The 16,584-nt window shown below is 36.7% G+C and overlaps 2 protein-coding genes across 3 annotated transcripts; both read left to right on the top strand.

The window, feature by feature from the left end:
* Nucleotides 1-7,350: 7,350 nt before the first annotated feature.
* GPAT6 (glycerol-3-phosphate acyltransferase 6) lies at nucleotides 7,351-10,164 on the top strand. Its single transcript, XM_086247687.1, has 2 exons — nucleotides 7,351-8,068; nucleotides 9,146-10,164. The coding sequence occupies exons 1-2, from the start codon at nucleotides 7,448-7,450 to the stop codon at nucleotides 10,019-10,021; spliced, it is 1,497 nt and encodes a 498-aa protein (XP_086103813.1). The 5' UTR covers nucleotides 7,351-7,447; the 3' UTR covers nucleotides 10,022-10,164.
* A 2,444-nt stretch (nucleotides 10,165-12,608) lies between these two features.
* LOC147281478 (BTB/POZ domain-containing protein) lies at nucleotides 12,609-15,672 on the top strand. Of its 2 annotated transcripts, XM_086249335.1 has the most exons (3): nucleotides 12,609-14,355; nucleotides 14,451-14,612; nucleotides 14,740-15,672. In XM_086249335.1, exon 1 carries the CDS (start codon nucleotides 12,725-12,727, stop codon nucleotides 14,159-14,161), a length of 1,437 nt encoding a protein of 478 aa, XP_086105461.1. In that variant the 5' UTR covers nucleotides 12,609-12,724; the 3' UTR covers nucleotides 14,162-14,355; nucleotides 14,451-14,612; nucleotides 14,740-15,672. The 2 variants fall into 2 exon arrangements, with proteins under 2 accessions (XP_086105461.1, XP_086105460.1); XM_086249334.1 differs by having other exon boundaries at nucleotides 14,451-15,672.
* The last annotated feature ends 912 nt before the right edge of the window (nucleotides 15,673-16,584 follow it).

Genomic DNA, 16,584 nt, shown 5'->3' on the forward strand with positions numbered 1-16,584 from the left:
ATGCTCGAGTTGGTTACCAAATAAAAGCATTTTCAAAATTTCAATTCATGGCATGTAATATATGGTCCAAGATATTTGGTAGATGGAGTGCTTCATCGGCTCTATGATATTAGCCGGAAGAAATTAGGTGCTCACATTCACTATAATTTGTTCACATATTTAGCTTGTATATCTTATATCGAAAATGAAATTTTTTTTGTACAATATATAAAGTCATGACTCATGAGTCTTGTCGCTATTTGTTACTAAATAAATATTTTATCTATTACTAAATACAGTGACAGATTCAAGAATTTTATCCTGAAAGATTAAACCATTTAGACATTTCGTTAAATAGGTTGTGAACGTATTTGCAGATGGTCGCATGTAGTTATTTCAAGAAATCAAACTAACAATTTTGACAAGAATCTTTCGGCGGATTGGTGGTCAGGGCGACCACCTTTGTCCCTCGGTGCATCACTATATATACATAGAAATATCAAAAAGGGACAAATAAATGAAGGACATGAATTCATTCAATTTTTTCTTGATTATTTTTTGTTTTTCAGTACTCTTATTTAATTTGGGTATTGAAAGCTGTTAACGTCGAAAGGTCTAATTCAAGCGAGTTCGGCAATTAAACGGATCGACTAATTAGTTGAGGTCAAAGGCAAATGCATGTGGCGCCCTTGAGTCTCCATCTTAATGCCATGTGCATCAAGTGTGAGATAGATCGATGTGAAAAACCCATCGAGTATGAAAAACCCATCCATTTGTAAATTGTATGCCAAAAAAGACTATGCGACAAAAATTTGACCCTCGATGCACTAAAGGCCACCACTCTTTTAGTTATGTTAGGTGACTTAGGTCCCCCTACTTCTGTTGTTTTCTTTTCTTGTTTTCATTAGTTTCACGGATAAACTTTTTGTAATAGAAATATGGTTAATTTATTATCTTAATTTAATGACAAGATGACATTTATGCTTTTATATTTTATCACATAATAATTTCTTTAATTTTAAAATAAAATCTATCTTTTAGAGTGCCAAGTCAACCCATATAATGCTATATTTACCACATTTTTGTACCATATTTTTATATCATCTTACATGTCATTATTTTATTGGACAAAAAATTTTCTCTTTCTTTTTGGATTTTTGCTTTTATTTTTTAGTGTCCAATGCATAAATGTCATGTAAGTTGCCACATAAGGTGGTATAAAATTATGGTATAAAAATGTGGGATGTCTAGCACTACTGTATCTATTATAAGTAAGTTTTTCTTATTTCCATATTTGTGTTCATGCAATGCAATTTATTATGGCTAGGGCCCTTGTAACGTGGAGATCATATATAGAGATAATTAGACTTAGGATCTTTAAAAAAATAGTTTTTAGATAGAGACCGAGGGTGTTTTAAAATTTATAAAAAATTCTTTTAATTCATAATAAAGTCCTTTTAATTTATAAGAAAATTCTTTTAATTAATAATAAAGTCTTTCCTCAATTTGAATGGTATTTTCCCTTCTAGGGTGTAGAGTGAGCTTTGTAGAGGCTGCATGTTTGGTTTTAACTCTGAAATTTTGGGCTCCGGACTCATAAAATGGACTAAACTCTAAGTCTCCCTCTATATATAAAATGCTACGTGTGGTTATCATCTTATCCATACACTTAAATGATTTTGAATTATCAATTGATATATGATTTCTTTTGTGATTCACATTATTGAAGGATGATCAACAATTAAATAAAATTAATATGTACTTGCATATATATATATTTTTATATATATAAAGTAATATATTCTTTTGACAAATTAATTTGTGGCATTTTTTATTATCAAATTATTAAATTATCGATCTGATTCATATATTTAAACAAGAATCAAGCGATAATTAATAGCCTATAATACAATTAGTAATATACGAGACGGCAAAAATATATATAAAATACATACGTGTATTATTCAGAATATTTAATTGCTCTAAAAATACAGTGAAAAATTTGGATATAACTATGGGCCCTATATTGGCAATCTAGCATAGAAGCGTATCAGAATGTCTAGTAATTTCTATTCGTATGATTTTTCATTTTTTATTGGGTTAAATACAAAAATAGTCCATAAACTTTACACTGATTCTCAATTTGGTTCATTAACTATAAAAAATGTCAATTTGATCCACGAATTTTCTAAGTTGTACCAAAGCAGTACAAACGTTAATTTTCATCCGAAAATTAACAGAATTGATCACCTAAAAATGTGATAAACAGATTGAAATGTCTCTGAAAATGTGGTCACTTGTTATGCACATGACCAGTTTTCATTAAATTTTTCAATGAAAGTTAACGTTTGTACTACTTTGGTACAACTTGAAAAGTTCGTGGACCAAATTGACACTTTTATAGTTAGTGGATCAAATTGAGATGCACTGTAAAATTCATGACCTTTTTTATATTTAACCATTTTTTATTTGTTGAAAAAAAAAAGGCACAATGCCAAAGTTATGCGTTGAAACTCATCCAAAGATCAACATCGACAGATAAGAGGATGAAGGGCAGCCTGGATGACCCCTCTTCCATTTATTTGTCTGACATACATAAGGACATATCAGAATGATTCCATATATATACTTTCTCTGTTGTTAGACTAGAGACATATATGAAGTTTTATGCTCAACTATATGTATATATATATTTCCTATAATTTATAGAATTTAAAAGGAAAAAAAAAAAAAAAGACAATGCAGTCTAGCTATAAGGTTCCCAATTTTACTTCTATATAAAAATTGTTTCTGTGCATGACTCGAATTCTCGAGAATCAAGTTACTTAAAATTTTGAAGTAAATAAGAAAATATAGCTACCTAGACCCTAAAATGCTGATTGTCCAGAATCATGAACTAGCTAAACTAGTTGACTTTCTTTCCATTTAATTTGTCTCGTAGGTTAGAGTAAATTTGAGATCGATATCTTTCTGTCTAAGCAAGTTTGATATTCATGTTTTCCTTGTAGTAAGAGCTATATATGTATTGATCTGCTGACTCAAGGTAACCAAAAGCATGACCCATGTATGCTCTCTTAACATTTAATTACTTGATTCACAAGGGTTGGAATTTAGATGCCTAATTTATAAATATATTCTCTATCTATAGATGTTCACATATTAGAAAATATGGCTAGAATTCTCTTATCAAATAACTAATTAGGCCGGCCTATACATTCCACCATAATTTTACTTAATAATTAACAATTTAATAAAATAACATGTCAAATTCCTAACAAGAATATAATATTTCTACGTCTAACAATATAACAATCTATTACCTAAAATTGTATTGAATGAACCATCAAAATATCTTCATAATTTCTTCTTCTAAAAAAAGTTGACTTAAATGCTCATCTATACATCCCGTGTGGACCAAGCTAATTGGCATAATGCAGCCCAACTGCATCGACAAGTTTTATTAGAGCTTGATGGGGTTCAGTCAGAGCATGCAGGTGGTGAATCATAGAAATTGGTAACAACAAATTCATTTTCAATTAATTAGTTAGTCTCCTCAATTATATATATAAACATTTCTCAAAGGGAAATAGGCCTTTAGACCCGCCTTCAATTAATGTATTTCGTGCCTTGCGGTGTATATCAACTATATATACTTATATGAAGTAATTCTTAGTCATTACTCAAATACTCTTTCCTCTTTCAACAATAATCTAAAATCAAATTTCATTGATGTAATTATAACTATTAACTGCGTACCGTCAAGGCGTCAACAATACCAGGAAACTTTAATTAATAGCTACCAGCAGCACAACCACTTTAAAGTCTGAAAAGCACTACGTGTAAAATATTTATTATATCCTAAGTCGTATACATGCAACTTGGTAATTATTAATAATATTTTTCAGTGAAATGAATGAATTAATTGTTTTTGCAGGCCAGATTTATTACAATTAATAATCAGATATAGTTAAGACTAGATTAAAGAGTTAAAAAATGAATGCCTGCATGCAATTATTTTATTTTATTTTATAATAATAGTAATTTCATAATAATAAACATAGATAATAATATTACACGTTGTCCTGGATAAAAGTCGTTGGCAGCAGGCGGCTTCTTTAATATTGGAGTGTGGAGAGCCAAAGGTTTCTCCTAATCTCAACAATAAAATACGCAACTGTACGTTTGTGGAATCAATTATGTGGGCATATGCATATATGATAATTGCTTGCTTTCAAGTTGTCTGTTTCTTGAGGGAGAGAGAGAGTGATTGACAGATGTTTTTTCTTTTTCTTTTTCTTTTTGGGGCAATTTATATAAGAGGATTGACAACAGATTGAGTGAATGAGGATGAGTTGGTTAATGTTGATATCTACCACATGGAAACTTATGCAATAAGAGAATTCATTCCAAACTCTAGTTTCATGCATCAATACTATTTTTAAAAAGTAACTAACTAACTTTTAGTTATATTAAAAACTTGGGTTGATTACAGATATTATCATCAAACAATCTCATGTTTAACACTTTGCTCTTCAACAATTTTAACACTTTATCCTCCAAATTTAATTTCGTGAAACACTTTATCCCAAAATTGTTAAAACGTCAGTTTTGCACACGTATCGTCATGTGACATTCTATTTATTACATTTTCGTGTTAATTATCAATTGAAGCAAAAAATAAGAAGACAAAAATGCCCTTAATTAAGCAGAAAGCTACGTGGTACTAAGTGTGCAAAACTGACGAAGAAATTGACTTTTTAACGGTCTTGGGATAATGTGTTTAATGAAATTAAGTTTTGAGGGGTAATGTGTAAAAAAAATTAGTTTGGAAGGCAAACTGTCAAGAGAATAACTTACGGATACCACAGCTGATATCCCCCTCTCTCTATCTTTTTTTTTTTTTTTTTTTCTCTCTCTCTCTCTCTCTTCTCCGTCTGCTCTATTTCTCTCACTGCCATTATACAAGCCTGCCCCTATCACAGGGGCATGCAAGTAATTCTCAAGTGTCAAACGTGACATATTTTAGAGGTAGTATATGTAATTAACCCTAAAAAGTTTTAACTGCTTCTGTGCATACATACAGAGATATGTATGCGATTATGCGTGGTTAAACATAGTATATATATATATACACACAGAAATTAAGTTACCAGAAAAAAATAGCATATGGGTTATTGTTATTTTGCTAAATAGTCTAATGCAATTCGAATAACACATTCAAATAAAAAATTAATAAAATCTATAATTCAAATTTAGAACGTGATAATATAGTATGTCACACTATTTGACAATAGCACATTTTCATTATTATAAAAGAAATATAATTTTTGCATTCACATTTGGGTGATCTATACCTAGTTCAAACGAGATTATATGGAACGAGATTATACGAAAATCATTTAAGTCAATCATGTACAAAAAGTTTTTCATAAGTAAAGAATTCTAGTATAGATCCCGTATGAACAAACTTTATACATAAGATTAGCATTAAACATAAGATTAGCATTAAACAATTTCTGTATAGATCCCGTATGAACAAACTTTATACATAAGATTAGTATTAAACAATTTCCGTATAGGATTTTATTCAAATTATGTGTTGATGACGACACGCATGTGAGAATTCCTAATATGTGCATCAGTAATATAGAAATCTGTTTCATGAATATGACTAGTTGAGATAAGAAAAAGGTTCAAATCATTTTCTTGGCCAAAAAAAAAAAAAGGTTCAATCATTTTCATGCTGAATTGATGGGACCCTTGGGGGTGAGGGAGCCAGCTTTTACTCACGAGGAGAGTGCAAAAGTGGAATTAACATGTTGATATTTGCTAATTGTGTTATGGTGCATTTGGATGGAGAAAAAAAACTTAAAATTTAAATAAAACTTAGTATTTAAGAAATTATATGCTCTAATTTCCTTGTTTGGGTACATAAATACATAATTTTTCAAATTCTATGTGGAAAAAAACTTGGGATTTAAAAGCTGTAAATTCCAAGTTTAAATTCCACCTAAATTGGTGTCATTTTTAAAATTCCAGTTTTTATAAAAAAGAAAAAGTCGTGTTCACCCATCACCTTGCCAATTAATCACAATACCACCACCACTACCACCATGCTGCCGCTACCACCACCTCTGCCGCCACCACCTCTGCCGCCACCACCACTGTCGCCACTACCACCTCTGCCGCCACTACCACCACCTCTGCCACCACTACCACCACCATTGTCGCCACTACCACAACTACCACCGTCGTCGCCACCGCCACCACAACAACCACCAACACCACCTCTGCCGCCACCACCTATGCCGCCACTACCGCCGCTGCCGCCGCCACCATCACCACAAACTGACACCGCCACCACCACCACCACCACCGACACTGACACCATCGCCACCACCGCCAATGCCGCTGTTGCCGCCACCTCCAATACTCCAATTTTCGTCGTCACCATTTCTTCCACCACTCGTGGACCATTACCCCTACTACCATCGTCAACTAACCACAAGCATTATTTTTATTGTTGCCACAATGCATCACCATCACTCTTTTATAAAACTACTATAAATTCCGTATTTAAATTCCATTATGATTACATTTATCCAAACAAAAGAATTTACAAATTTTAAAATTTTAAATAACGTCATTTTAAATTCCGTCATTTGTGAATTCCTAAGTAGTTTCAAACTACTTCATCCAAACGCACTATTAAAGTTCCCAATTTGATTCTAAACCCAATTACACTATTTGATGTAAAATGCAGTTGTTAATTAGAATTTAAACTCTGAGTTTAAAGGCCGGCACATGCAGGATTAGGTTTCACTTGATGAACAAATTACGTACAGTAGTGAACACACAAAGAAAGCCAAACTTACTTAATTACCATGCAAAAGCGTGATAAGCCAAGCTTTAATGAGCGACGAGGCCGGCGCCTAAAAACTAAAAAAGGAGGCTAATTAATTGAATGTAATGCTGGTGTTGGTATCGACCTCCAAGTCTCCAACCACTCACAACAACTGCCCTAATTTCTAAGTCAACAAAGTCTCTCTGGCCAATCCATTAACCCCTCTGCTTAATTAAAATTCTCAAAAGAAATTTTATCAAAAAGAAAAATACGTACATGTCAGTATTTTATTTATTTATTAAAAATAATTAATAATTAATTTTAAATTTAAATAAATAAAACTTTCTATAACACCATTTGATGAACATATTTAATGGTTGTAGTAGTGATAAAAAAAAAAATAAAAAAAAAAAAGTCAAATGCACAATATTTTCTCCCAACCACACGTAATGTTTTCATGGCACTATAGAAAGTTAGAAAGTTCAACTTGAACAAGATGGTCATCTTTTTCCCTCCTTTTAAAACCCCATCTATTGCTTCTCCCTCCTCATAACATAAACTTTGGCCTCACCCCACAAAAACACACAACACACCTCTCCCTCTCCCTCTCCCTCTCTAGTGGTCATGGGGGCACATTGTCACAACTTTGAGGCAATTTCGAGATGTAGCACCGAGGGCCGGTCGAACCAGACGGTGGCTGCAGACCTCGATGGCACCCTCCTCATCTCTCGCAGTGCCTTCCCATATTTCATGCTTGTTGCCATTGAAGCTGGTAGTCTCCTAAGAGGACTAGTACTACTAGCCTCAGTCCCATTTGTCTACTTCACCTACTTGTTCATCTCAGAGTCCATGGCAATCAACACCTTCATCTTCATCTCCTTCGCAGGGCTGAAGATCAAGGACATTGAGATGGTCTCGAGGTCTGTCCTCCCCAAGTTTTATGCAGAAGATGTCCACCCACAAACTTGGAAAGTGTTCAACTCATTTGGCAAGAGATATATTATCACAGCCAATCCTAGAATTCTGGTGGAGCCTTTTGTCAAACACTTTCTGGGCGCTGATAAGGTTCTTGGGACTGAATTGGAGGTGACCAAGTCCGGGAGGGCCACTGGGTTTGTCAAGAAACCAGGTGTTCTAGTCGGAGAACACAAAAGAGAAGCCATTCTCAAGGAATTTGGTACCAACTTGCCAGATTTGGGCTTGGGAGATAGAGAGACTGACCATGATTTCATGTCCATTTGTAAGGTAATGCCTCAACATGCATCATTCACCACCCATTATTTACTGACTTTCTGTTTATCAAATATTTTATTTCTTTAAATTTAGATTCAATAAAATAAAATGACAGTGTTTTATTCAATCAAATCGGAACTCAGTACTACATTTCCAGTTTTGTTTGTTGTCTTTCTTTTGTGTTGTGGGCATTAAAGGTTAGAGCTGAGCTGTTTCTTAGCTGAATATAAATATAGTACAATATTAAAAGACACACACCATTTGTCTAGATTTATTACAAGTTTGGTGAGAGCCTTAATGACTAACAATATGATCGGCCATTACATGTATTTTAATTAGAGCAAAGTTTTTAATAACATGAAATTAGCCTCTTCGAGCTAGCCTCAGCCTCAATGTCTTTTAGGCTATATGCTTTTAATTTTTGTTTTTTGTTTTTTGTTTTGGGCCACATATGCTTTTCAATTTCTGTTTCATTCTTTTAACCTTGAAATCTAGTTGTGATTCATGAGGTACAAACCCCATTTATTTCACCTAGTGTGACAACTGACACCCCATACACTCTTCATGCCCAACCCACCTTTATTTTAATCCAATTTAAGTCCCATATTTCGTACCTCAACAAAGAAAAATGAAACTGTAATGTACACTTGAATTACCATTTCTTCATTTATTGCTCAAGCGAGATCCTTGTGACTTGTACAGTTGTACCCAGCTTCTTTTCACCGCAATAAAACTTTAAATAGGATAATATTAGTTTGTTAAACAGTGGGATCGACAACATAAAATGTTTATATATATATTTTACATTCATGCCAATTGCCATCACCATTTTTCTGTTTCTAACAAGATTCTGTTGGGAATACCTCGTGGTTTCGGATTGTAATTTTTTAATTTTTTTTCCCTTAAAAAAAGTTTAATTGGGTTGAAATAAAACTTTGGTGCGCGCATTTCTATATATATAGAGCAAGTCCCTGAGAATTAATATTCTAACAAAGTCTTAACAATATTAGACTTATATTTTTTTTTTCCCCATGTTAACAATATGAGTCATTCACGAAATTCCTATGTGTTTGGACTTGTGAATTGCAGGAAGGGTACATGGTCCCAAGAACCAAATGTGAGGCACTACCAAGAAACAAGCTTCTAAGCCCTGTGATATTCCATGAGGGCCGTTTGGTCCAGAGACCTACCCCTTTGGTTGCCCTCTTGAGCTTCTTATGGATGCCAATTGGTATCCTTCTGTCCCTCCTAAGAGTCTACACCAACATCCCATTGCCTGAGAGAATTGCCAGATACAACTACAAGTTCCTAGGGATTAACCTTATTGTTAAGGGTACCCCCCCACCTGCACCCAAGAAAGGCCAAAGTGGAGTCCTATTTGTGTGCAACCACAGGACAGTGTTAGACCCAGTTGTGACAGCAGTGGCATTGGGGAGAAAAATCAGTTGTGTCACATATAGCATTAGCAAATTCACTGAAATGATTTCTCCAATTAAGGCTGTGGCTTTGTCTAGGGAAAGAGAGAAAGATGCAGCTAATATCAAGCGTTTGCTTGAGGAAGGGGACTTGGTGATATGCCCAGAAGGGACTACTTGCAGAGAGCCATTTCTTCTGAGGTTTAGTGCTCTGTTTGCTGAGCTTACTGATAGGATTGTCCCAGTTGCAATTAACACCAAGCAGAGTGTGTTCTATGGGACAACAGTCCGGGGACACAAGCTTTTGGACCCTTATTTTGTGTTCATGAATCCCATGCCCACTTATGAGATCACATTCTTGAATCAGCTCCCAACAGAGCTGACTTGCAAAGGTGGGAAATCAGCCATTGAAGTTGCAAACTACATTCAGAGGGTGTTGGCTGGGACTTTAGGGTTTGAGTGCACAAATTTGACTAGGAAGGACAAGTATGCCATGCTTGCAGGCACAGATGGGATGGTTTCATCCAAGAAAGAAAATGGAAAGGCCTAAGATGAAGAAGGGGGATCAAGTTCTATTACCAATTTACCCTATTGTTTCCAATATGTTCAAAACTTTTCTCTTAAAAATGAAATTGATTGTGACAATTGTTATAAAACTGTTAGTATTGAATTAATGTACATCTGTATTTTGGATATCTGCAAAGTATTTTGTTACTCTTTGTTATGTACTTATGTGGTTCAGGGGGTCAAACCCATTGGGTCATTGTCGTGCACTCGTGCCTTGTAAATGCTTCTCATTATGGTGGGCCTGGTGGTAATGCCTGCAGGGCCCAAGATGATTAGGAGACTGGTTTGAATGTGGCATTTATGGCATTGTAAATATTGTCTCATCGACGCAGACCCAACATCAAAATAAAGAGACACCTGGCTGAAGTGAATAGTGTTTATTACTGACATTTTCCCTGTACCAATTATATTGGTGGAAGATCAATATAACTAACATTCCTGCAATTTGGAGACAGCCCAATTCCAGTTCTATTTCTCTGACCATAGTGCAGTTTCTGACTTGGAGTAGAGAGAGCTCAGATCATATAATTGGTGTGTTGAAAATTGGCTGAATGCCTTGTAGCTTGTTGAATGCCAAGTATTATGAAGATCATGTATGTATACCATTTTTTTAGAACTTTCTCATATTCAGTCTTCTCCAGTTTCACAGTATATCATTTCATACTTATTTTGCCTAGAACAAATTAAACAACAATTTGTATTAAGCAAATTTCACCCATTTTAAAGTTTTGTTAATACTGATGAATCAACAATTAATGCTTCTTAATTTCCAAGCAAAAGAAGAAGAATACTGAAATTAATTGACTAGCATGCATGACACTTTGTCAGTAGTAGGTCCAAACATTATACACACTCACATTTATATTTGACCTCATAACAAAAAGGGGATAGTTTAAAGTACAATGATGAATTCCAATAAATTAGTAACAATAAAAAAAATAAATTCCAATTAATTAAACTACTGATCGAGTGATCGATCAACTAATATTCATTTTTCTTAATTATTAAAAGGAAGGACGCTCTCTCTCTCTCTATTATGTATTTTGAAGAGTTAATTATATTTATATCTCTAAAGTTTATTGTTTCTTCACATACACTCCCTGAGGTTTCAAAAATTACGCATACACCCTTTGAGATTTCAAAACTATTGCATATAACCCCCTACAAGAGAAAAAAATAAATAAACAAAAAAGAAAATATTTGTATTGAGATTGAACCTTACACCTTGAGTAATGTTATTAGGCCATTTAACCCCTTAGCATATCATTTTGCATAATTTCTCATCATTTTTCGTCTCACTATAGAGGGTGATATGAAACAGTTTTGAAACCTCAGGGAGTGTATGTGTAATTGTTGAAATCTTAAGGGGTGTATGTGAAAATACGATAAACTTCAGCATGTGTAAGTGTAATTAACTCTATTTTGAAAGGTCAACCTCTTGGCTGTGCATTGATGATGCATGGGTGGGCCCTAGCTAGCTAGCTTTCTTCATGAGCATATATCTTGCTGCTATATGTATGTAAGAGCAGCATATATATATATATATAGGGACCCTTTCTATAAATTTTACCAGCTCGATTTTGTCCATTCCAACTTAATTATAGAGGCCTTTGTGCTTTGCCACTGTACAGCGCGTTATCACGTGGAATGACACCACCCAGCACAGGCAGTCAGCTGCACATAACTTCTTATTTCATCCCCATCTGGCCAATTGGGACCTTTTGCCCAAAAACCATAATATATAAGCACATTCCCAGTCTTAAATTTCACATGATGCATGTTCAAAAGTTAGGTTGGCTGGCTAGCTAGACTTTCAGTTTTTATTTTTCGTTACAATAAAGTTTGGCCTCCCAAATAGAAATTAAACTGCTCCATGGTTATGTAACTTATGTTTCATGTTAGTGTCCTATATATATGTAGGTCAGGCGACTCACTGGCCAATTAATCTTCTTGAGTCTTGACAGTACTTAGGTATAATTGTGTGTGATCCCATATATCATATACGTACCAGCATATGAGTTGTCTTGTTCATGAATCATAATCCCATATTGGGCCCACTTTCCACACGTACGTTTAAGATCAGCTTGTGCTTGCCCTTATAAAGATTATCCTCATATCTTGTATACAATAATTTTTTGCATCAAACAGTTGGCTTCGTACCTTCCTATATAATTAAACGAGTGTACTTGCCAAAAAAAAAAACGAGTGTGCGACTATAAGATGGGCTTGATACCAAAAACAACCCAAGTTTTACTGTTTTCACCATAGATCAATATAGAACCCAATTAGTAGCTACATGGACCTTGGGCTTATGGGCCTAGACTTCGAATGGCATGTTTATCATGTTTGGGCTAACTATCCTTTACCAAGATCAAGTAAAGAAGGGTATTTGGGCCAACATCTCTCTCAGTGTAGAGAATTTTTTAAGTTTTTAACTGCTCCTTTATAACAGAGAGAAAACTTAATACAGTAGTTGAATCACCAAAAAGGGTTTCTGTGGAATTTTGTAATTTACACACAATTACACAAGTAAGCATCGAGTAATATGGTGAAGCAAGAAGGGTATTTGGGTCAATATCAGCATAGAACTTTCCGCGGTCTCTCAATCTCTCGCTTCTCTGTCCTACAAGTCCCGTGAAGTTGAAGACTGGAAAAGCATCATCTTCAACTTCACGGCCTTGCATTAATGGACAGCAGAAATTCCCATTCTACCCCTGGACCCCAGCCCAACGACCACCGCATCAAGCTCAACGTTGGCGGCAAGCTCTTCGAAACGACCTTATCCACGATCCAAGCCGGTGGACCCGACTCTCTCTTAGCCGCCCTCTCGACCCGCTCCACCGACGACCCGGCCCCAGTTTTCATCGACCGCGACCCGGAGATATTCTCAGTCATCCTCTCTCTTCTCCGATCGAACGGCCTCCCTTCCACGGCTCGCCGATTCACCAAGCAAGAACTCGCCGACGAAGCCCTCTACTACGGCATCGAGTTGCACCTCAAGTCGGCGATGCTGCCCCCTCCCTTCTGCGGCATCGACGCCTCCATCGTTACCACTGTGCAGCCCACCTCCGACGGCTTCCCGTCGGCCATCACTGCCGGCGAAGACGGCTCCGTCTGGATAGCCCATGGCGGCCAGATATCCAGCTACGATTGGAATCTCAGCCATGCCGGAACGATCCGTACGCATTTGGAGGACATAACCTCGATTCGCCGAGTGTATCCCGAAATCGCCGCCGTAGGGTCCGAATCCGCACCCGGACTCCACTTCTACGATTTCTCCGGCGTAAAGAACCTTGGGTCGATCCACTGGACTGACCCAGAAGATCCGAGAATCTACAAAGCCCGAGTTACCGCCATCGCCGACTCTCCGAGTTCGGTCTTCGGCGCGTTCGATTGCCCGTACAGAGAGAACTGCATCCTCGTGATTGACAAATTGACGCTGAAGATCGTGTCGGAGCTGAGCCGGCAGTCTGGCAGCTCAGCGAAGAACTTGGCCGTCGGAAAGCTGTCGTGGCTGCCCGAGTCGAGCTTGATTTTGGGGAGCTCAGTCACGTCCGGTGCGTTTGGGTACTCGGGTTATATCAGAATGTGGGATGTACGGTCCAAAGCGGTGGTTTGGGAGGCGGTGGAGCCAGGTTCGGGACGGAGCAGTAGGTTCGGGGACTCGTTCGCCGATGCTGACGTGGACGGGGAGGAGTCGACTCTGTTCAAGGTGTGTTCGAAGTCTGGGGATTTGGCAGTGGCAGATTTGCGTAAATTAGGGGATGATCCATGGGTTTATTTGCAAGACAAGAACCCAAGCTTGAAGACCACAAACGGGCGTGGCGATAGCAGTAGTGTACTTCGTTGTTACAGAAAGCAAGTGTTTGTGGGGAGAAATGGTGGGTTAGAGGTTTGGTCGAGACCGGGCCAAACAGAAAAGGCGGTGGGAAGAGAAAATAATGGGGTTTGTGCGGAGTGGAGTTATAGGAGGAATTTTGTAGATAAAGTGGAGGATTCTGAGAGAGGGATTATAAAGAAAATTGAAGGTGGTGGGAATAGACTCTTTGTTATTAGAGAAGATGTTGAAGGTATTGAGGTCTGGGAAAGCTCTCATTCTTCTGGTGCAATTTCAGTTTCGTGACTCTCTGTAATATCAATGTGTTAGTGTGTTACTACTGTAGTTTGAGTTTCTGGGCATTTTGATATTTGGACCAATTAACGACTCCAAGTAATTACCCTTGAAGGCAAGTTCATATTAAGGAATGTCAATTCTGAGCAGTTTGGTTCTCTATCAAGTTGTAGCTCTTCACAAGATTGGAGGCTTTCTTTCATTGTGTAAGCACTTTGAGCACTTTAACATTTGATGAGGAAGTCTTGACAATTTTTGTTATTAGTACATTCAGTAATTGATTTTTTTGGTTCTGTGGCAGTTCTGTCTTGGGTTTTCTTACTTGCATGGTATGCTGGGTGGATGATGATAACATACTTAACAAATGTATGGAAAGCTTAACTTCAGAGAAGCTGGCAACAGTCTTCAATGTGTTTGCAAGCATAATGTGCATCATGCCCTGACCTGCACGACAATTTCATGGGTAATTTTTGGATGAGTTGCTTTCCAGTCTCGTCTTTAGTGCAGTCAAATGAGCCCTGAATGCATGAATGATAAACTGAAGATCCTCTTGTACATGGTATTCGTTGTAATAGTCAAACGATTTTCAGGTGAAACCTCATTAATTCACAGATGAGTAAATTGCAGAAGCACAAGAAGAAAGTGAACTGTTCATGGCTTTTGTTTGGGCAACTTGAGCAAGCTTCTGCTGCGCCTAGTTGGAGCCACAACACTGAATTACATAGAGCCATGGTTCATTAGGTTTGGGAGAGCAGCCAAAGGTATGGTGTTCTATGAACAAGTCAGGCAGCAGGGGAACTAGCTTACAGTTGCGTTCAGGGTGTTGTAGCCTGTGCCTCCAATGATTTCCATATCTGTGAAAAACATGATGCTGATTGCTGGTCTTCATTTGGAGCCTCACACCCATGAGTGATTTCTGATTGCTTTATTATTGCTTCACAAGTGGATACTCAGAGCCTAGATGTGGTGAAGAAACATGGGTTGATCAACTAAATCCATGAGGCCACCCCCATGAATATGTTCTGGCTTCTTACACAGTATCTTCCTCTTGGAGCCATCAGCGATGCAATGGTGACATGAGCTTTGCTAGTTTTTTCAACAATCAGCTTCCTCCATCAATGAGCAGGTACATGGTTTACTTCTCAGTCGGTCCATGAGGAACAGGAATCAGTGATGTATATTGTTGTAGGTGAGATTAGTGAAAGAGGAGGCAAGCCAAGTTTGTTCGAACTTCCAAGACACTATAGACAGGAGTTTTGATAATTGTTATTGGACATTGGCTGTGTTGGTGTTGTCAATGATGTTTCCTACATCTTTGTGGCATTTTTGTGGGATTCTGGAGAATCAAAATCAGACAACCATGAAGCGAGGATTTTGCAGATAATGTATAATGTTGTTGCTTTGCCTAGATGTTGAATCCTGTGTACCCAGTAATTGAGTACATTATATTGAAATGTTTTATTCTTTCTTTTTCTTGTAATTCAGACCTTGAACTTGGATATTACTGTTTCATTTGGTGTGCATGTGATTAAGAATTATCTTTCGCAATTTTGACTATTATGGGAACAACTTGGATCTTCCCAATATCTCCATCACGACCATCACCATGAACCGTTCTTTGAGGTGGTGCCATACCTGCAACTTTAAACCTTGCTTTGGCCATTTCAATATGCCTCAACTTAATTAACTAATTTATCAGTCTTTTAACTCTTTATTTTATAGAAAGTCAGAAACCAATATGCTAAGGATAACTCAGTGATAGCTTGGCTAAGTTTTGATTTCACGTCTGTACTGTCTAGTTGTCATACATACTTGACTAGCCGAAGTAAGCATTTCCTGTAGGAATGTCAACTATCATTTGTGTGGAAGTACATGTGCCCAAGTTGACTTCCATTTGTAATCAGTGAATTGTCAATGGTTTTCCTTACATCTAACTGTTGAAGTTTTGGGATTGTTAAGAGTTTCCTTGAAGGATGTAGGAAGATTTTGTTTCCTGAAGTAGGTTGTCAGAGCAGAATGTCAACTTCTGGAGTTAAGACAACAATATCACTGTATCATACTTACGCGGAAGGTCAGAACATGACTCATTCCTCAAAGTTATATAATATCACTTCGAAATTTTCTTCTTCTAAGTCTCTATATATATCATGCATATGATTGCTGTCTCAATAGCCTCTCTCTCTCTCTCTTTTTCTTTTGCTCTGCACAACCTTATTTGGAGTCTTGCTTTTCACAAATTTGGATGTATAAGGTTGTACTAAATTAGTGAGAATAACATTGCCATTTTGATTAATTTGCAAGACTGCAAGTATTTGGAGAATGTTTAAATCATTGGAGAAACTCTTTTAGGCTGCTTTTCTTTATTCTTTCTCGTTTTCCTCCCAACTTCCCATCTCAGAAAGTGAGCTATACGGTATTTAGAAATGGTTTCTTTG

This window comes from Dryas octopetala, chromosome 6, assembly GCF_963921425.1.
Source record: "Dryas octopetala chromosome 6, drDryOcto1.1, whole genome shotgun sequence".
Lineage (NCBI taxonomy): Eukaryota > Viridiplantae > Streptophyta > Magnoliopsida > Rosales > Rosaceae > Dryas > Dryas octopetala.